General features: G+C 35.7%; 1 protein-coding gene across 1 annotated transcript in view; it reads left to right on the top strand.

Annotated features, from left to right (window-relative positions):
- Positions 1-7,729: 7,729 nt before the first annotated feature.
- Positions 7,730-23,182, top strand: part of LOC148954706 (uncharacterized) — a 116,731-nt gene continuing 101,278 nt past the window's right edge. The window contains exon 1 of the mRNA XM_089087210.1: positions 7,730-8,056. Within this exon, the coding sequence (XP_088943336.1) occupies positions 7,880-8,056 (177 nt within the window). The 5' untranslated portion in view covers positions 7,730-7,879. The remainder of the gene's footprint in view (positions 8,057-23,182) is intronic.

Raw genomic sequence — 23,182 nt, 5'->3', positions numbered from 1 at the left:
ATTCACGTGTTGATATTTTAAAATTTAAGTTATTTATTTCTACCAGTATTTCCAGTCGACTGATACCAAAAAGCGGTGCCGGTCGATGCAAAAAGCGTTGTTTTTGCGATATTCTCTCTACCGATACACGGTATAATTTAAGGTATACTTTGATACCCGTAATGGAAATACGTCGCCGCTAGTTTCAACAAAAAACTTACTTTTAAAAAGCAATTAATTCCTTGCTACTTTTCTAGCAAACGGATACTATTCTTTATTATTTTTTTTAAGTGGTAGATTTTGCCATGAACTTTGAACAAGTAAGGTAGAATAAAAATGAAAAAAGACATCCACCAGATATCCACTCCATTTTTCAACTTTCTGGCACTCACACCCATTCTTCATCATTAGTAGCTCTTCCAGACCATCCGTTCTCTTGAAAATTGGAAGCAGGATAATCTGCTCTTTTCTGTTTTAAACTAGATTAAAAGTTTATCTATCAATTTTTGTTTCATTTTTGGTGCTTTCTCCAGAAACACTGTTTATACTGTCATTTTTGTTCCATTTTTCTATTTTTGAATCCTCTGATATACCGGCCTTGAAAACGAAAAAAAAAAGACAAATGTGCCAGTCTACACCTCCAGTCTGCCGTCACATTTTTTATTAAGAAAGTAGACAGTTTGACGCACTCCAAAAGACGGCAATGCTAGATTTAAAAGTTTTTCCTGGCTCAGCACTTACTGGGTTTTCGGTGACCTCAAAGCCATTTTTTTTACCAAAAGTAACTTATGCAGCTTTTATGGAAGAAATTATGTATAATGACCGAAAGCTTTGGCAGTGTCTCAAAAAAGAGATGGAAAAATAGAAAACGAAATGGCTAGAAAAAGAGCCTTACTCACGACTAAATTTTAATGACAATTATCATATTAAAGATACTAAAACGTTAAAAGGAATCATTCCAATAGGCAGACAAAGGTCACTCGGTATCAGACACCGTGGTCATGCTCGTCAAGACCTACAATGGCCACACTACACAAAACATTTAGATTCACAGCGGTGCTGTTACTTGAGGTTGTTTTACCATTCACTTGAAATACACGTTTAACAAGTCCCAGTTCTACCTCCCCCTTATCATGACTTGACCTACCTTTTTACTGACAGTTCAGACCACATTCCGTTTGTAAAGTCAACGAGAATTAGTAAATGAATCTGCTGATGTTTTATTGAACTAAGATGATTTTGCTGACGTTTTATTGATCTAAGATGATTTTGCTGATGTTTTATTAAACTAAGATGATTTTACATGTCAGTTTTTACTACCTCTAAAAAACAAAAAAGACGCTCAGCAATGACATTTGATATTGGCAATCAAAGAATTATTGCATCAATTTTGAAACATTTGGAAACATTACTGCTCCAGTGGCAGATTTTAGTGTAAGGATATGGCACCAATGCACCAATATGTCAGAATTGTCTAAATTTTCAAGATTCAAATCTTCAGATAAAGTTACACTCGATATGAACTGCCATTCCTGGTCCATCTTTGCCTTATCCCGTATGCCAGAGGTATTTCTTCTTCACTAAAAGAATTACTGATGACTAGGAACTCTTAGCTCGTAATTAGAGGGGTCAAAACATAGAGGAAGTCATTTATCTTTTCAGAGAAGCAAAAAAGATGTAGTATTGGTTTGATATTCACATGTGAGGGAATTTCAAAAACGAAAGAGTCTCAATACAACGTGTGATTCTCCCACAACTCAAAAATATGCCTTGTAAAGTTTTCAAATGAAAGCCAACAGGTGGGAGCCACAGCAAGGAATATGGGTTGTTCCACCTGAGTGAAGACTCAGATATATTTATTTCTATGTGCATCTTGTCATTTTGCACTGTGTTAAAAGTGATTGCAAAACTTTTCGCATAAATCCTCCAGACTCTTAGATTTTTTTTTTACAATTATGACTTGCAACCCGGGCATATTAATAACAGCTAAATTTCACGACTATAGCCCATGGTCAGTTTTCTTCAACAAACCTCTTGACTAAGTGATTTATTAACATTGATGGTGCAATCTCGAATCTAGTTCTATATGGGAACGCCCGTCTTCTTAACATAGTCTGTCCTTCCAACTAATTGACTGAAAATAACAAATACTGATCCATGATTAAACTCTAACAGAGCAAGTAAATCTAACAGTAAATCCATTATGACATTGCATCGAACAACTCCCCTTTTACCTGGTCAATATTCACCCCTTCGACCCCGCCTCCCGCGTTCTGTATCAACAAAAATCCACCTTCTTGCCCCAATAAGAGTTTGCGCTGAAAGATATAGAATAACTTTTATCCCTTACATAGTTGACATTTTCAATCAGTGAATCTCCGCAGCCCCCTCACTCACTTTTTACCTCATAGTTATTAATTTTAATGTCCATTTCGCAAATTTGGAGGTTTTTTATTTGTTTTTTTTTCTTAGTCACTAACTAACTTATGTTTTTGTTTGAATTTTTTTATCCCCTTGTTAATTTTGCGAGTTTTCGTTTTTTGCATTTTGCTGACTTGACATTGGCCTTCTAATTTTATGAGTTTAATTTGTTTTTGTTTTTAACATTTTTAAGTATTTGACATTGACCCTTTTATAATTTTATGTTGTTGTTTGATTGTTTGTTTTTGTTGTTCTTTTTTCGCTTTATTTGACCCTAAAGTGCGACTTTCGGCCCTTTTGGGCTTTTGATAGCCGTTTTTCAGCAATAAATCTTATCTTATCTTATTTTATCTAAAGGAATAATTGCTAGCCTATATTTTAATACAGTATTAAGTTCTAAATGAAATAGCATTTTTATTTCTTAACCATTATTCTCTATTCTGAATTTCATACATATTTACAAGAACTTCTTTTACTGTATACTATTCAGTCTATTGGGCTGTAAAAGTGGAATAGTAATGCCCTTAAAAAGCAAGACAGGATTCTAATAAAGTATTCCCTCTGCTTTGCAGTGTTTGTACACATTTACCATACTAATGGTTGAAAATTACTTTCATTCAGGGGCCTGACTGATATGTAAACTATTTGCTCTTGGAAGCACGTTAACTCCGCAGTAGCTTATCCAGCCATAAATCATTAGAAGCAGAGAAAGAATATTTGTCCCTTTTCCCGTACGGTGACATTACTTAGTATAAATTCAGTGATAAGAGTCATTTCGCGATATAAATACGCTGATCAAAGTCATTTCGCGGTATAATTGCGGTATGCGGTATGATCAGAAAAAAGTGCGGCATTTCTCTCGAGATTGCGGTATTATACCGCAAAAAAAGGTATAAGTGGCAACACAGATTTCTGAATCCTAAATTACGCGTTTGCTCAAATTTGATATTTCGGAAAAAAAACGAAAAAAGGCGTAAAAAATACCAATGAAAATATCAAACGCATTAAAAATCTCAAATATCCATAAATTTCCAAGCAATACTATATTCCACTAACCTACTATTTTGAAAATTAAAACAAACTAAGAATAACAGTTCGTGGTAACAATTTTTTAAACAAAATGAAAATAAGAACCGACTTTTGCCAATAGTGACCAAATCACAATAAAATAAATTTTGATAAAAATTCATCGAACAATTTGAGTTGACAAACTGTAATTAAGGAGTGATTTAGCCCAACAGTAACTAAATCAGAAGCTAAGAGCCCGAGAGAATTTGCCAGATTTTCAAAAAAGTGGTGGTGGTGGGGGGGGGGGTAACCTCAAAAAGTCAAATAGCTCTAATGAAAATTAAACCGTTGAAATCAGCTTATTAAATAGCCCTATTGTAGAGGCTTGAGCTCCAATTTACAAAAAAGTGGAATTTTTTTTTTTTTTGCTGAAGAGAGATAAAGAATGCATATACTTACTTTCGTTTTTTTTCCGAGAGGTGATCGTATCGATCAAGTGCCCCCCAATGGTCGTAAAAGATCGACAGAGGGCTCATTCAAACAGAAAATAGAAGCTCTAATGCTCTTTCTAAGTGAAAAAATGTAGGACAACTACCCATCTCCTCCAACGCGCCATTGTTCCTGAAGACATTCGATCTTAAGATAGCCATGTGTTTCAGCATAGTTGTACGGTCCAACAACTATGCCTCTTAAAACCGCATAGCCTCTCACAGCCCATGAGGAAAGGATTGTGTGTTTTGCGATTTAACCCTTGTTCACACATAGTATTTTTTATCAGAAAATAAGGGAGAAATTTTCGGAGGGAATTTCTGTGAGAGTGGGGAGGATTTTCCGCGGGCAGAATTTTTCATTGAGATAAAATTTTATGGGGAAATTCTGCAAGAGAAACTTTCCACAAAAAGAATTCTCCGGAGTTCATATGGAGATTTTTTTTTTTTTTTTTGTCTTATTTTCTCTTTGGCTATTCATTTTTATATGTGAATAAAATGTTCCTGGGAATTGTCCTGGGGAAAATTTCAGCGGGGAGAAAATTATCCAGGGGAAACTTTTCGGGTGGGAGTTTTCCTCAAGATGAATTCTTCGCGGTGGGTTAGTTTTTATGGTTGAAATCATCCACTGAGAGGGAAAGGGGATTTCCCGACAGGGTTTGAAAAACAATCAGAAATTATATAAAACAAATATTTTTTCTATTGAAAGTAAGGAGCAACATTAAAAACTAAAAACAAATAGAAATAACTCCGTATATGAGAGGAGCTGCCCCCTCCTCAATCCCTCGCTTGTTATGCTAAATTTTTTAGAGCTTTAGAAAAGCTTATTATTCCAAATTTGATGGCCCTTGTATTTCTGTAGTTGTTTCTAAAGAATTTCAACAAAAGTCAAACTCTATTGGAAAGAGCGAGGAGTTGAAAAGGGCAGCCCATCCCTTCTAGGGAAAAATTTCCGTTTGTTTTAAATTTTCATGCTGCTCCTTACTTTTAGTGGAAAACAAAATTTTTTTTATTCAAGTCATTAAAAGAATTGGCTTTTTATGGTGATGTCAAATATATTCAATTCATTAGGTTTAAGGGTACCCACAAATTTTAAAATCTTGAAAAGCGTTAATTTAATTTTGAAAAAGGGGAATAATTCCTTCAAAAAATTGACGAACCTGACGAAAATTGTACCATGGAATTCAGCAATTCAGAAAACCATATTGAAGAGGGGTTTGGCCCTTATCTACAAAATGTGAAATGTGATTTTTTTTTTTTAGGGGGGAGGGAATTAAAAACAAACAATCTTAAGAAATAAGGCTTTAAGTTTTGTAAATAATGTATGTGGGATAAAGAAGGCGCTAAGGTAGCAAAAATAAAGGCGCAATTGGCGATAATATTGTTCAAGTTAGAATAACCAAAAAAGTTTTAGTTTTGCCTCCGGTTTTCCTAAAGTTTTGCCAAGCAATATAATCTGTCTTGACTTATTTCAAGTATATAGCATTCATCACATTTAAGATTTCTTATAAAAAGCCATAAGTCTGAGCAAACATACATTTTAGCAAAAGCCAAAAGGGGAACGCCCCCAAAAAGAAAAATGACCTTAATGAAAACCTCAAAATCAATTCAGCATATGAGTGAAACATATTGCATACGTTTCAAACCCCTAACTAAAAATTCATTTTTTTTTTAAGAGGATGGTGACGAAGGCACGTTTAAATGACTACTGTAGCAAATTCTTATTATACCTTAACTTGGTTAGAAAATATTTAATAAAACAAGCATCGTTAGCAATATTCCTTAGTCAGGACCGGATAAAGGACGATTGGAACGACTGTTTAAAATCGGGCCCCGCATTTGAAAGGGCCCCGCGTTGCCATCAAAAGGAACAATTGATTCTCGAACTTTTGAAATGTTCTTAACAATTCCAGTAAGCGTTTCTTCTGGAGAGATTATTTTGTAGCCTAAAACCAATAAGAAAATTATCTGATATCAGCAATAAAACAAAATAGACTAAATAGCTTAGCAATTATGTTGTTTAAAAAAGAAGACGCTTGGAAAATAGATTTTAAAACCGTTTTAGAAGAATTTGTAGAACAAAAATTTAGAACTATGTAAATTCATGTGTCCATAATCAGTGATGTAAATTTCAAAAGGCATTTTCCGCAGTTTCATAATATCTAGGGGACACAAGCGTAAAGTAACGTAAGCACGAAATGAGTGCAAAAAAGACAAAAGCATAAGCTCAAAATGAACAAAATGGACCATCAAATGAGGCAAGATCAAGAGAACGACGTGATAAATGTAAATGTACAGGTAATAATGAAAAACCTAGACCATCAAAAGTGGCAAGACCAACCCAAGCAGCTGAGGGAAAAGGCACTGAAAATACGTCTGAAGCAATGATAACGAAATCAAAGATCAAAGAAATAAGCAGTTATAATATTAGCAAAACCAACTATTAGAACAAGTCAAAAACGAAATTGGAGAGCATGATTTACTTAGGGGCTGGAACTAGTATCAAACTGGAACTAGTGTTTCGCTTGAGCTTCATTCAACGTAAGTGAAGTTCAAACAACAAAGAGTTGTAATATTTTCAGCTTCAAAATAGCCGAACAAATTTATCAAAAAATCAATATAGCAGCACGCTCATCACAGACCGCTGAAAGTGATTTTGAACCATATTGATATAGCCAAATGCAGGCTACTTTCGAGGCTCTCATGGAAATGTTAAAGAACTTCCTTTCACATCTTTTAAATTATTAGATTAGTCGTAATCCAACAGATTTCTTGGAAAAAATATCGCGAGAGATAAACAGCTATGCTAAAGGTTAAATGAAAATGTGGTATATATATGCTGTATTTGAATTTACTTAAACATTTAATATGTAGAGAGGCCCTACAAAAAATTCCGATTGGGCCCCGCATCCAGTCGATCCGGCCTTGTCCTTAGTGACAAATACAAAGTGAGAAATTAGCGACAAATACAAAGTGCTGAAGTGATTTTTTTTAAATATTACAGACCATGAGTTCTAATGCCGCTTTTAAATTTCATTTCTTTTTCGTCTTTTAAAATAGGGGGTTTCAGGTATTTACAAATTCTGGCTTATTTATTTTTCCATATCCAGTCGATGCTAGCAGTAGTAACAACAAATAGTGACTTCATAGAGGCTCAAGCAATGACAGCGGCTACAAAATGTCTAGCAGTCTGTAAGATCGTAGAAGCTCAAAGAGACCCAGATAGACCCACCTCTGGGATTTGCCGGTCCATCTCTAGTTGCACAAGGGAATGTGCTGCTGGTATTGTACCCTGACTCTGGAATGGTCAAGGCAGCCGCAGTTGGCATATGTTTTTAGATTTATCTCTGGAGCTCTAAATTTGTCAGTAAATGGGCCTGAGTCTCGTCTTTTTTTTGGCAAAATTCTGTATGGCAGACTTTTCTGCATGGCAGGCTTTTGGAACGCTTTTGAGTCTGAGTCAAAGATTTTCCTTGAAAGAAGTTGGTCTGTGACTTATGTGCAGAAGGCAGAATGTGTTTTTATATAACTCAGCAACTGTGGTGTTTCCTTTGATTCCAAGACGACTGGGAATGAATTAAAATTTTACAGTTGAGCCAATTAGCTTGAGTTTTTTAAGAAGATTGATCATGCCACAGATATATCATAATCTTCTATTTCAGTTTTAAGGCACTTTAATAGCTGCACCTCAGAAAGGGAGCGCGAGTATATCATAACCTTATTGTAACTAACTTGCAAAAGCTTATTCTTTTTTAGTTAATTTGCTCAGAGTTTTAGTTTTTTGCATTATGAAATATTGGCAGTGGTGTAATAAAAGTCAGTGATTTAAAGTCAAAATTAACGTGCAAAAAGTTTATGCTTTCATACCTAGCATTTATCCATAGCCTGATATTAGTTCTTGTCATGAGTTTATAGAGTGTGAGAGGAGCCCTTCAATCAAATCAGTAAAATTAATGACTTAAAATAATAAAGTTTCAACCAAAATGACCCAAAATAACAAAGAACTGTATGTTGGTCTGCCCCTTATGAAGTCTTATGATGTCAGAGAAGTTTTAAGTGACGAGTCTGCTAAATCTTCCAGAAACAGGCTTTTAGAGCATCTGAAAAGCTCTAAGTATGGGAAACTTAAATATGGTCAGCAGGCCAAATTCCATTTTGAGGTAACATTTTCAAATAACCTAGTCTACCCTATTTTCATCTATAAAATACAGAATAATCTGCAGAACAGGACTAACCATGGGGTCAAGTTAAGGTTTATTATAGGGTAGAAATTAGATAGAAAAAAAAGAAATATAACTTATCCCAGGCTGCTAGGCCTAGCTGATAAAATTCTAGATTTGGGGCTTCTGTTGATCTTGGAAAGTAGCCTAGGCCTAGTTGAGTTATTTGATTGAAAGTTTCATAAATAGATTCAGAGCCTCAATGAATGCCTGGAAAGGTATATTGAAGTACCTACTTTCACTCCTTCCTCATCTAAAGGGTGCTGACCTTTGATGACATTTTACACCAGGCCTCTTTGTTTTACAGAATTGAAAGGTTAAGAAATATATCTAGGCTAGGTACATACTACTCAAATTAGGCCCAAAAAAGTTGGGTAAATTTTTTGTTATATTCATAGGCTATTATATTGACTTACAAATAAAGTAAACATAGGCTACCACTCAATGCCTTTTTTATGCTCTTTCCAAATACAATAATCATTTTTGTTAGAAATAAATTCCACCCCCCACACCTATATATACCAATTCAGGTTATATATTTGAACATTAGGGGGTAGGGGTAGGTTGAAACTTACCTTTCATTTATATCAGAAATAAAATTTATCCCCACCCCCTAATGTGTAAATATATACCCTGAATTGGTATATATAGGGGTGGGGGTAGAATTCATCTCTGACAAAAAAGATTATTATATTTAGAAAGAGCATAAAAAAAGGCATTGAGTGGTATGTTTACTTTATTTGTTAGTCAATAATATGAATAACAAAAAAATTACCAAAAGGTGATCTGAGCCTTGCTATTTTCATCAATTCTGATTTAGGCTAGGCTATAAAGTTTCTGAAGCTTGTAGCCTTTTTTGTTTAATTTAGGGTAATTACACAGTTTATAAAATTCCATTACTGACACAAAGACAAATTGAACACATTACCCAATGCATTTTTTGTGCTTTTTTTCAAATATATAAATAATTTCACTTGCAAATTCACCCCACTTCCTCCTAATAGTACAATGTACATCTCTTATTGATGTATTTTTGTCTGTTTTTTATTTGTTCCTACTTTGTGACTAGGTTCCTTGACCCATCAAAACCATTAGAACTACTCTATATTTGATCATGAAATAATTTTTTTTTTTTAGTTATTGTAGTTATTTTAATTAGTTATTGTAGCATTTCTGGTCTCCTAAAGGAAACACTACAAAGCTCTGATACCTGCTTAGAACATTTCATAAAGACTTACTTATATTATTCCTTCAAAATATCAGTAAACTTTACCCCTTCCTCCCCTAATGCTCAAGTATATATCCCTAATTGCATATGTGCTATGAATTTGATATACACTAGGCTTTTCTCAACAATTTTGGCAAATACTTCCTCTAAAAAACTAGTCTTTTGAAGTAGCTTGTCCTAAAGGATTATATTAACTGAAGAAAAACAAAATCCAACTGAAGGACCATTAAAAAATTGGATTGGGCTTGAACTCTTTACTTGGAAATTAATGCAGCCTGTCTACTAGCCTGATTTGTTTTAAGGTGACTAAATTATTTTTTTATGAGAAGGGTGAAGCAATATGATCTTTTGCTTGTACCTGTGCTTGTGTTGATGCTTGCTTATCTTGCTTGTGTTTGCTGCCCTTGTTTGTGTTTGATTATTTTGTAGGTGCCTGGGTCTAAATAAATCTTGAATCAAGAAACACTACATGGTGTCAGGTGTGGGGTAGAATGGGTGCTTGATGGATTTTTTCAGGTCCACTGGATCAGCACAGATTCTTAATCTCCCATCCTTTTTTTCAACAACTACCATGGCATTTACCCATTCCATGGGTGTGATTACCTTTTCTATTATACCTTGTTCCTCCATTCTGTCTATCTCTTGTTTCAGCTTATCTTTGAGAGATACAGGCACTTTTCTTGGTGGATGCACCTTTGGCATGCTGTTCTCCTTCAAATAAAAATGGCATTTTCCTTCTAATCTTCCAATACCTTTGAATAGGTCCTTGTATTTTTCAACAGTGTTGCTGACATTATCCATGGATGGTTCATTTTCTATGTTCATCACCAATTTCACTAGGCTGATATCAATGCTGGATCTGAAGGATTGGTAATGAGTTGGCTTTGACTACATAGAAAGGCAATTTTTTGGTGCTGATGAAAGGTAAGTACATTTGACTTGGCAAGTTCCTCTCACTGGAATTTTGAAACTGCATTAGCTGGTTGGTTTCTGAGTTGATGGCATGATGTCTGGTTTGGGTTCAAGTAAGTCAAAGTACTTAGCAGAGAGAATGTTAGCTTGTGCCCCAGTATCTAGTTTAAAATGAACTGGAATCTGATTGTTGATACTAAGCATGACAAAAGCTTCATCCCTACTATCAATTGTCTCAATCGCATACAGGAAGATTTCATCTTCTGTCTCCTCACATCCTGAATTACTGATGTTATCCTCTGCAACAGCATCAACAGCTCTCAAGCTTTTGCAAACATGTGCAAAATGGTTAGGCTTTTTGCACTTGGCACAAGTCTTCCCTTTGGCTGGGCACAAATGGTTTGGAATGACCTCCCCACCACAGAAATAGCAGGCTTGGGATCTCCAAGGGCCTGAATATCTATGGTCCTGTTTGTTTCTTTCCATAGAATGGCATGTACTCCTGTGCAGTAGGTCTATTTCCTTCTTTATGGTAGGTTCTTTTCCTTCAAATGTTTTCAATTGCGCCTGGGTTGTTTTGTACAGTCTGCATTTCTGTTCTGCTGTTTGCAATGTAAGAGAGTCTCCCTTTATCAGTAGCCATTCTCTTATTCAGATATCTTGTATTCCACAAACTATATGGTCTCATACCATTTCATCAGGTTTATCATACCCACATGGTCTAACTAGCTTTTTCAGTTCTGTAATGAAGTTTTCAACAGTCTCTAGATTCATTTGATCTCTCTTGTAGACTTGGTCAGATAGACCTCAATCTTGTCAGAGTCATCACTGCATACTGTGAATGTGTCAAAGATTTCTTGTCCCTTGACTCCTGTCCATATCAAGAGGTAGGTGCACATGACGTTCTCCGACTTCCCCTGACAGTGGGCTGCTGAACATGAGCTTGGCATTCTTTTCAAACCTTTTCCATTCATCACTAAGACATGCGGCATCCCAGTTTATTGTTGGCTGCTCTACATCCATGGCTGCTTTTGAGGAGTGCTTCTGTGTGGTTGGTCTGACCCCACTTCTGACACCGTGATACTGCTTCAAACACATCCATTTTGGGATAATTTCAGCACAAGACGAGTTCCAAAGGAAAATTGAAGAAGCATTTGAAGGGTTAGATGGGTTTGCAGGTCGAATACTTTGGAAATCGAATACTTTTCGTTTTGAGTTCAGTTGAGTTTGAGTTCAAATATACTGAAGCAAAAGATTTTCAGCAACCGTACAAGAAAATCGAAATATATTTTCTTGATTATTATCGCTTCTAACCAGTAGTTGTACCAAACCTATCCTGCTCAAGTCATCCTCAGGGCTATACTGTGGTGTTTATCCTTCCCATAGTATAGTGCAGACGGTTTGATATCATCTATTTTCCCTTCTTATTTTAGTTTTATATTTGTGTTTAAAGCTTTTTCCAATAGGCAATGTTCAGAAGTCCTCCAAAAAAAACGTCCCCCCAGATCCCAAATCAAATTCCATAGTGAAAGATACCCATCCTGGCTGGTCAAGCACATTATCTGAAAGTTCTAATGATGGCTCCGATTCGGAGAATAGGACAATGATAACTGTAGGTCCTAATGCAACCATAAATGATGATAATGGGTTTCAAGAAGTCCTCTCTAGAAGCTCTAAAAAAAGGAAAAAAATCTCCCCAATTAAAAGCATTTCCCCTCTCCCTGCCCAAGATCATCCCTCCAAAAACTTACGAATTTACCTTAAAATTACTCCCACTACCCCCTTTGAAATAAAAATGATCACTGCAATAAGAGTTGCAATTTTTAAATTGCTAAAATCAATGTTCTCTCTTAACATTAACCGTGATGGATCTCTGCTAATAGCTGTAGAAGATCAGAAATCAGCAGATACAATAATTAACCTTAAATCCCTTCTGAATATCCCAATTATTGCATCTAATTGGAACCCAAAACAATCACCAACAAAAATTGTAGTTTATAATGTTCCCCCAGAGATATCTACTCAGGAGTTAAAAGAAGGCCTCTCAGATAGGGCTGGAAACACAATCCCAGTTGAGGATGTTACCCAACTTGGAAAACCTAATTCTACTGGTCTAAAAACTAGTAGATCCTTCTTATTCACACTAAAGGATAAAATTGATATCCCAGAAAAATTATTCCTATTTGGGCAAATCAAACCACACAAGGAATACAAACCTAAGCCTATTCAGTGTCAGAAGTGTTTCAAACTGGGACACACGACAAACAAATGCAATGAAATTCTCCAAGAGTGTAGTAATTGTAAATCTTTCCATCCTAAAGAGCTGACAACTTGCAAATACACCCAGCCTACATGCATCAATTGCAAAGGTCCACATGAATCTACAAATAAATCATTATGCCCTGCATACAAGAAAAGAGCTCTAACACTCCAAATATCAACAGAGAAGGCCATCCCATACCCCTTTGCAGCAATGGAAGCAAATGCTGCCCAACAATACCAAATAAAGCCTGTAATGAAACCAACCAAAACCCCCAAGACAACTGCCCCAAATGCATCAAGCACCCCATATAAAACAATATCTTCTAAGCCCCCTAGCTCAAATCCCTATCAGAAGGAATCACCAAGCCAGCAAGCCTTGTTTTCCAGTGAGATGAGGCCAGCCTGGCCCTCCCTCCCAAGAAGAAACAAACCAGAAACACTACCTGGAATCAATCCCTTAACCAACAAACAGGATGCACTACCAAAAATGCAATCCCCAAATATATGCTTATTCATTCTAAACTATAATGCAGTTCAGGCCATGAACATGCATCAACTACAGAAAACAAAAAGTATTGCAGAATTGGCAAAAATCTACATCCCAGATGACATGCTCATTCAAGCAAAAAATATCTCGCTTTACTTTTAACAAAGCTGAACATTGATACACAGTCATATGAAGAATAAATCAACAACACAACATTTATCAATACTCCAATGGAATGTAAGATCACTCACAGAAAAGAAGCTAAATGAACTAATATCATTTATGAATAATAATTCCATTAATATTGCTTGCCTCCAGGAAACTCATTTAACCCAAAATCAACAAATTAAGTCTCTGGGATACACTATCCTGAGAAAGGATAGATCTTCAGAGAGAAAAGGAGGTGGTGTAGCTTTATTAGTTAATAATAATATAAAATTTTGTGGCATCAATTTTCCAGATTTTGAAAATGATGTTGATGTAATTGGTATAAGTGTTTGGCTGAATAATTTAAAAACCTACATAATAAGCTTTTATAACCCTAATGGCCAAACTTCAGATGCCAAGGATTTCTTTAATTATATAAATAATTCTAATATGATAAAAAACATCATTATTTGTGGTGATTTCAATGCCCACAGCCTTTTGTGGGGGAATAAACCAGCAAATAAAGCTGGTAAATTTATTGAGCATATGATTTCAAATAATAATGAATTAGCTGTTGCTACCCCTCCAAACCTAAATACATATTTTAACCCCAAAAGTGCCAAATTCTCCACAATTGACCTACAAATTGTGTCTTTGAATTTTTTGAACAAAATTTACATAAATAAAATTGATAGTCTGTGTACAGACCACTTTGCTATAGTTTGCTCCCTAAATGAACCTGCTGAAACTTCTTCTCATACTTCCAAATATATCAACACTAAAGCAAATTGGTCTATTTTCCAAAATAAGCTAAATGATGAAATTACAAGTTTCACCCAAAGTTCATGCATTTCTAACACAACAGTTGACACACATGCTGAAGCCTTGACATCTTTACTAATAAATACAGCTAATCATGCTATCCCCAGGACAACACCTAAGAAAACATTCCCTAAACAAATTCCTAAAGCATGGTGGACAAATGAGTGCCTAAATAAATGGAAGATAAAAAAGGCAGCTAGGACAGAATTCATAAAAAAACCAACACCTACTACATATTTAAAAAAATTACAAGCAGAATCTAATCTAAAAAGGACTATAATAGATGCTAAATATAAATACTGGAATAATTTTGCAAATAATCTCTCCAGAGAAACGCATGAGCCAAATTATACATAAAGTCATAAGCCACATATGTGGGAAAAAGACTTCTCCCAACCCACTCCTGTATGAGCTTATACATAATAATACACATTATGACAATGATATTGAAAAGGATAACCTATTTGCAAATCTTTTTGTTAATAAGATAACATTAAATAATCAAAGAAATCTGTCAACAATTCATATTAACCCTAGTTACCAACCACTCCCAGTATCCGAGTAAACAACTAATCCATTTTCAATCCAGGAATTGAATAATGCAATACATCATATTAGGTCCAAAACTAGCAGCAGCTATGACAATATACACCCTACATGGATAAAGAATCTCACACCTTCATACAAACAAGAACTGCTAAATTGTTATAATCACGCTTGGGCATCCTCTAGGTTCCCCAATATATGGAAATGTTCGTCCCTCCTACCAATCCTAAAGAAAAATAAACCAAAAGATAACCCTGAGTCTTATAGGCCCATAATGATTACACCTGTGATGGGGAAAATAATGGAGAAAATGATTTATCACAGACTCCTCTGGTTTGTTGAGAAAAATAATATGATTCCACACACTCAAACTGGATTCCGGAAATACCACTTGTCAACAGATGCTTTCATTTTGCTAACAAATGCAATAAATGAATCTTTCTCAAAAAATAATATCCTAGTGGCAGCTTTCCTTGATTTTGAAGGAGCATATGACAATGTGAACCACCAAATCCTTTTAAATAAACTTGCAAACCTTGGAGTACCTCCCAAGCTAGTATCCTTTATTAAATCCTTCATAGAAGTGCGAAGTTTCATTGTTTGTGTTGGTTCAGCCTCTTCACCCCAAAAGACAATATCCAAAGGCCTACCTCAGGGAGCAGTCCTCAGTTGCCTCCTATTTGCCCTATATCTCTGGGACATGAACCTACCCCACACGAATCTACAATATGCTGATGATCTGGAGCTATGGTCATCTGGCAACACCTTTCAGATAGCACAGTCAAATCTGCAAAAGTCACTTTTCCAGTTTGAAAAATTCTCTCAACATTCAGATTTACCCATTGCACCCACCAAGTCAAAAATAATCCAATTTCACAGGAAGCGAAACCATGTTAATGCAAAACTAACTCTAAATAAAAAAACTATTCCAGAAGATAATAATATTAATTACCTAGGTCTCATGCTTGACCAAAAACTTAATTTCCACCTCCACATTTCAAACACAATAAAAAAATGTTATAGAAAAGCAAATATACTAAAAAGACTTCTTTCCACACCCTGGGGTTGTAAGGAGAAAACCTTACTCCAGTTTTACAAATCACATATAAGACCCCATATAGACTATGGACTCATTGTCTATGGTGCTTGTGCAAAGACACAGATGCAAAAATCGAAACAATACAAAATGATATAATACGTCTCATACTTGGTCTTAGGAAACCCACAAGCACCAAGTTTCTGCTTATGGAGAGTGGATTAACAACAATAAGAGAGAGACGTAGCTTTCTCTTGATAAAACATCTTACAAAAATTGAATCATATAGATCACACACATTACATAATTGGTTAAGAAATCCAGCAATGTATAGAGGTATTGCAGATGAGTATGCCAATATTCAAAAGAAGTTCCCTGTACCAGCAAAGTCTATTGCACCTACTTTCCCCCAATCCCCTCCATGGAATTGGTCATTTCCCATAATAAATACTGAATTTTCAAAATGGAATAAAGATTTAACCCCCATTGCTTTTGTTCAGAAAAAATTTGCAGAACTTAATACAATTACCTATAAAAATCACTTCCAAATATTTGTTGATGGGTCAAAAATGAATGAGAAGGTTGCAAGTGGTGTTTTCCTTCCTCACCTGAAAATTGAAATGGGCGAGAGATTATTTAATAATTTATCTATAATGTCTGCTGAGTTAAATGCCATAATCATGGCATTAGAACACCTTAAGCAAAACCAATCTTTGATTGAAAATTCGAATAATATTATCATTTATTCCGACTCTTTATCAAGCCTTGAGTTGCTGGCCTCAGCTCCTCAATATAAGTTGGACATTGACACTTATCATTGTCTCAGTATTATTGATAATCTTGCTTCAAGTGGCATAAAAACTTACTTTCAGTACATTCCTAGCCACTCTGGCATAAGTGGTAATCATCAGGTTGATGAAATAGCAAAAAATGCTATAAATATTGACCAGCCAAGTGGGAGACCAATCCCAATTAGAGATATTTACCGATGGAGGCTATCAGATATTAATTTTAATAAGATTAATCCTATCCTTTCCCCCTTTCCCAATAAGTATCTTTCTAAAATTTATCATAGAATTCGTTCTGGAACAAATGGACTAAATTTCCTTGCATTCTCATATAAGCTTTCTAATTCAAGTGGTTCAATTCCCCTGTCCCCTCTTTGCAGGCATTGTAATATGAATAATGAAACAATTGACCATTGCCTATTTGAATGTAATATGCTGACGTCTGCACAACATACCTTGCTTTCTAAACTGTTAAAATACTTCAAACACCACAAAATCCCACTATCAGCCAAGAGCCTAGCCAACTATACCTGCACACAGAGTATAGAAATCGACATCTATCATCTTATATTTGAACTCCTAGAGTCGAAAGATCTGCTGAAAGATATCTGAATATATCTATTAAATATGAGGCAATCAAGCCAGTAGCTCTGTAGCCCACAGAGTGAAGCAAAAGGAAAAGGGCTAAATAGTTATACTGAAAAGCCCGCCTGCTGTTAAATAGAAGAAGAAGAAGAAGGTCATTGTTGATGACCTACTGGTTTACAGCTCAACTATAGAAAAGCATGATAGGCGACTCTCTGCTGTACTGGAAGGAGCAAGAGCCAAAGGGATAAAATTCAATTGAGAGAAGTGCACCTTCAGTGTACAAAGTGTGTCCTACTTTGGACATATTGTGAGCTCAAGCAGAATGCAACCCGATCCACAAAAACTGCATGCAATCAATGACATGCTAAGACCAAACAACAAGGAGGAATTGGCCACTTTGCTAGGAATGTTGAACTTCTTGGCTAAATACATCCCTAATCTTCCTTCGCAAAACAAGGACTTGCGAGACCTTCTAAAGCAGAAGGAAATTATATGGGAAGAGAATCATAACGAAGCCTTAAATTCAGTTAAGAAGTCAATGGTATCACACCTGAGTTTCTTCAACCCAACTTGTAAATTGCTAGATCTAACCATTGACGCTACTTCACATGGCCTTGGAGCAAACATGTCATTGGAAGAAAATGTCATCACTTATGCATCCAGGTCATTGAACACAACTGAACAGAAGTACTCACAACTCGAGAAGGAGTTGTATGCTATTGTTTTTGGTTGCAGATACTTTCACCATTATCTATATGGTAGGAAAATAAGCATCACTATGGATCCCCATCTGCTGGAGGCTATACTGTCAAAGCCTCTTCAGAAAGCACCACCAAGAATTCAGAGAATGATGCTACAAATTCAACCATATGATCTGACCTTTTCTTACCTACCTGGAAAAGAGATACCCATAGCAGATGCGTTATCAAGATTACATCTTGCTGACACTGATGAGAGCCTGCATAGGGAGCTGGAAATCTATGTTCATCAAGTTGTTAGATTTCTACCTGTCAGCAACACAAAACTCACGGGAAACGCAGGAAGACCCTCTGCTGGCTAAACTGTCCTACATTGTAAGCAAAGGATGGCCAAGCAGCCACAAGCTCTGCAGTATGGATCTTTTACCATATTAAATAAAAAAAACAAGTTTTTTTAACTGAAAGTAAGGAACGACGTTAAAACTTAAAACTAACAGAAATTATTCCGTATATGATGGGGGCTGTCCCCCTCCTCAACGCCTTGCTCTTTACGCTAAAGTTTTTTTATTGTTTAAAAAAATAGAGTTGTGAGAAAGTCAAACTTTAGCGTAAAGAGCGAGGCGTTGAGGAGGGGGACAGCCCCTTCATATACGGAATAATTTCTGTTCGTTTTAAGTTTTAACGTCGTTCCTTACTTTCAGTTAAAAAAACTTGTTTTTTTTATTTAATTTTTGAACGTTTTTGAATTAATGCAGGTTTTGATTTTGGCTCACCGTACATGAATAATTAAAACAAAATTTGCATATTATATTTGGTTAAATGGCTTTTTCGAAACTTGTTTAATTTTATTTACGAACGTTTTTATTAGTAATAAATATACGTAACTTAGAATTAACTTACGTAACGAACTTCTATATTCATAAATTTTTAACACGTATATTAGGGGGTTCGCCCCCTAGTCAATACCCTGCTCTTTAAACTATAGTTCGAATTTTTTTTCCAGTTCTTTAAAAATGACCTCTTAATCACAATCAGTTGATCAGTTGAAAAACTTGTTCTTTTTTATTTAATTCCTGATCTTTTTCTTTAATAATGCTGGGAAATCCGGCGCCCCCTTCATAGCAATGTCCCTTCCCCCATGAAAACTTCCTTCATGGAAAGATCCTTCCATATAGCCCCCGACCCTCTCCTTCCCCCACCTACCAGAAAAAATCTCCTCTGAAAAAGTCTGTATACTTCCCAATAACCAATACTATGCTATATGTTAACATTGAGTAAAGTTCATAACTTTCAGCCCTCCCCCTGGGGACTTTGGGGGATCAAGTCATCCTAAAAGACATTTTTATCATATTTTCGACCATGCTGAACAAAATGGCTATCTCAAAATTTTGATCGGGTGACTTTGGGAAAAAAATGAGCGTGGGAGGGGGCCTAGTTGCCCTCCATTTTTTTTGGTCACTTAAAAAGGGCACTAGAAATTTTAATTTTCTTTCGAATGAGCCCTCCCACGATATTCTAGGACCACTGGGTCGATACTAACACCCCGGGGTTAAAAAAAAAAAAAAAAAAAAAACAAACACAAAAAAAAAAAAAAACCCATCCGTGTTCTTTATTCTGGCAAAAAATGGAAAATTCCACATTTTTGTAGATAGGAGCTTGAAACCGCTACAGAAGTGTTCTCTAATACGCTTAATATGATGGTGTGATTTTTATTAGGGTTCTCTAATTTTTAGTGGGTCTTTCCCCCTTTTTTCGAAAATCAGCCAAATTTTCTCAGGCACGTAACGTTTGATTGGTAAGATTAAACTTAATGAAACTTATATATTTGAAATCAGAATTAAAATCTGATTCTTTTGATGTATCTATTGGTATCAAAATCCCGTTTTTTAGAGTTTCGGTTACCATTGAGCCGGGTCGCTCCTTACTTACAGTTCGTTACCACGAACTGTTTGACTGGACAGTCCAGAAGGAGCTTACCCTTCAAAATGGCATTATATTCAAGGGCGGGAGAATAGTAATCCCTGAGAAACTTTGGTCCAATGCACTGAAACAACTGCATGCGTCTCACCTAGGTATTGAAAAAACCAAGCAACAAGCAAGAATGCTTGTCTATTGGCCAGGTCTGAATGCAGACATCAAAAGAATGATCCAAACATGTTCTGCATGTCAGAAGTTCAGTCAGAACAATCAGAAAGAAACCCTTATCCCAACTAAGATACCGCAATTGCCATGGCAGTATGTCGCATCAGATCTATTCAGCTAGAAGGGCACAACTTACCTGGTTTTGGTTGATTATCATAGTAGGGTTTTTGAGGTGGACAGACTCAAAGATATGACCTCGGGTGAAGTCATCACAAAGCCCAAATCACACTTTGCAAGGCATGGTATCCCCTATTCGTTGATGACAGACAATGCAAGCCAGTACACCTTGTCTGACTTTCAAAAATTCACATCTGACTGGGATGTCAAACATGTCACATCCAGCCCAAACTTTCCACAATCCAATGGACTTGCCAGAAAAAACCGCCCAGACATGTAAACAGATTCTCGCAAAGTCTGCTGAAAAAAACGATGACCCTTACCTTGCTCTGCTTGAACATAGGAATACTCCAGTAGATGGGTTCGCCTCACCATCTCAGCTGTTAATGAGCCGCCAGTTGCGGTCCATTGTCCCATGTGCTCCAGATCACCTGCAAAAGAAGGTAGTTCCAACTGAAGAATTCAGACAATACCGCACAGAAGCAAAGACATGTCAAAAAATGAGCTATGATCAACATGCCAAAACCTTGAAGTCAGTAAAACCTGGCGACACCATCCTGTATCAAAAGCAACCCAACAGGGTCTGGGACACTGCCCGTGTGATAGTGATGGCTGATAGCCCAAGATCCTACTGCCTTTTGCAAAGAGAAGACAAAGAATTGAGAAGAAACAGAAAACATATATGTGAGTCTTCTCTCCTGGATCAGCCTCCCCAGAGTAGCGATGATACGCCGGAGACAATGTGGGACACCAGCATGTGGAATGCCACTGGGACCAGCATTGATTCTGAACCTCGCGCCGGACCAGATAACATAACTGATCACCACTGCAAAGAAAATGCTGATGCTGATAGTGCGGGGCAGGTAACACCACTACAAGGTCTGGCCGGATTGTAAGACCCTATACTCGATTGAACTTGTAACCCTCAGCAGTATCTACAGCGTGTATATAGTGTATATAGTTGAAGTGCATCAAAGAACCAAGGACAGAATAGCCACAACAGTTTATTATGTCGTCTGATCAGTTAGTGAAATAATACAAAGAAGACGCGGGCCTAGCGCCGTCTGCAATGAGTGATTTATAATTTGGAGAAATAGATTGTAAGACCCCCTACTCGATTGAACTTGTAACCCTCAGCAGTATCCACTGCATATATATTGTGTATATAGTTGAAGTGCACCAAAGAACCAAGGACGGAATAGCCACAACAGTTTATTATGTCGTCTGATCAGTTAGTGAAATAATACAAAGAAGACGCAATCCTCTTGTGCTTGTGTTGATGCTTGCTTACCTTGCTTTTGTTTGCTGCCCTTGCTTGTGCCTATGCTTGATTATTTTGTAGGTGCCTGGGTCTAAATAAATCTTGAATTGAGAAACTCTTCAAAGGGAATGTAGGTAGAATTGCTCAATCTTTTGTTGCATGTCATGCAAAGCCAATGTGGTTGCAGAGCATATTTATATGACTATCAGTTTTAATTTCTGTTTGTTTTTGGTTTTATTCATAGTAACTTTTGTTTGTTATAAGTTAGTGGGTTTAGTTAAGTGTTTAGCAGTCTGGTAACATTAAAATATTGACAAGAATTTTTTCTATTTTTTTTTCTCCCTTTTTCACAATTCTTTTTTTTTTATTATCAAATATTGATAGTTACTTCTTAATATTATTGCTTTGAAATTTCTAATACCCAAATATTTTTTGAAGTGATTTTAAATTTGGATAGCCATGAGGTGAACATGATAATGTGATTAATAGAAACATGTTATATGCAAGTTTTATAAAATAAAGTTTTATCTCTATGTTCAATGCATTAAGCTAACACATTGAGCTCTATTCTCTGTTAGCTAAAGTAAAATTTTGTTATAACTATTGTATTAATAAAGATTTACCTTACCTTAAATTTGTTTTTTTAAACATTATTTTCATTTTGTTCAAGCCAACATCCTATGACTGTCTGTATATAGAACCATCAAGGGGGAAGGGGGTTACATTTGCAAGTGAAATGATTATGATATTTAAAAAGAGATTAGAAAAAGTATTGAGTAGTGTGTTTATCTTGTCTCTATTTCAGTAATGGAATATATATAGTTGCCAAATTTAGGAAAAAAATGCTATATATTGCATAAAATTGTATTAGAATAATAGGAATTGTTTTTTCAAAAACTAGAACCAATGAATTTCTAGGAATTTTCTGCAAAGGGGGGATTTTTCACAGGGAGAATTTTCTGTGGAGAGGAAAGTTTCTAGAGCATATTTCACATAGGGGTGCGGGATATCCTGGCATGATTTGAAAAATGGTCAGAAATTAAATAAACAAACACAAGTTTTTCAACTGAAACTAAGGAGCAACATTAAACTTGAAACAAACAGAAGTATTCTGTATATGAGTAGCACTACCCCTTCCTCAACTCTCCCTCTTTTATGCTAAAGCTTGACTTTTTACCACAATTCTTTAAGAAAGACTGCTCAAACACAAGAGTGATTGAATTTGTATGAGAGGTATTTTTAAAAATTGTGACAAAAAGTCAAGCTTTAGTATAAAGAGCAAGGACTGATGAAGGGGCAGCCCTCCTCATATATGGAAGAATTTCCATTTGTTTTAAGCTTTATTGTTGCTCCTTACTTTCAATTGAAAAATATTTGGTTAATGCAGGCTAGGGCCTACTCCTACTTTGACTAATGTTGAAATTCAATAGTTCTTCTTAATATCTGTAACAATTCATGAAATTAAGAATAGAATTTAAAAGAGGTAAAGTGTATTGAAAAAAGTGTATATAATTTTCATTCATAGTATCATAATTATTTAGCACTTGCTCGATTTTTTAATGCAAAAGCAACAGGAATCATTGCTGTATGAATGGAAACTTGGAAAATTTTGTACTAAAGAACGTAATTTTTTTTATGAGATATCTTTATTAAAAAACATTGAACTAATCTTATCATGCATGTTTTTACATGTGTTAGTCAGATTAAACCACAGCTGTATTAAGGCCCAACCATAAGGGAGAAGGATCAGAAGCTTTTTTTTTTGGGGGGGGGGGGTTAGAATGACTAATAAAAGGAAGTGGATATTTCAGCTGCACATTTTCTAATGGAATCTTCTTACTGTACATATATATGAATAACAATCACAAGTCTCTTTAGAAAGATATCTCATATTTAGATTGCATTAAGTTGAAAATCAATTTAATTTACTTCTCTTTTGATTAATGTGGAAAACGTGAATAATAATTTGTAACATTTGTGAAAGTATGAATGAAAATTAAAACAAACGTAGTTCAATTTAAAAGGAAAAATA

The sequence above is a fragment of the Artemia sp. Qi Xiang Cuo genome, chromosome 3 (assembly GCF_049724085.1).
Source record: "Artemia sp. Qi Xiang Cuo chromosome 3, ASM4972408v1, whole genome shotgun sequence".
In the NCBI taxonomy this organism is placed as follows: Eukaryota; Metazoa; Arthropoda; class Branchiopoda; order Anostraca; family Artemiidae; genus Artemia; species Artemia sp. Qi Xiang Cuo.
This window is presented reverse-complemented; position numbering and strand designations above follow the sequence as displayed.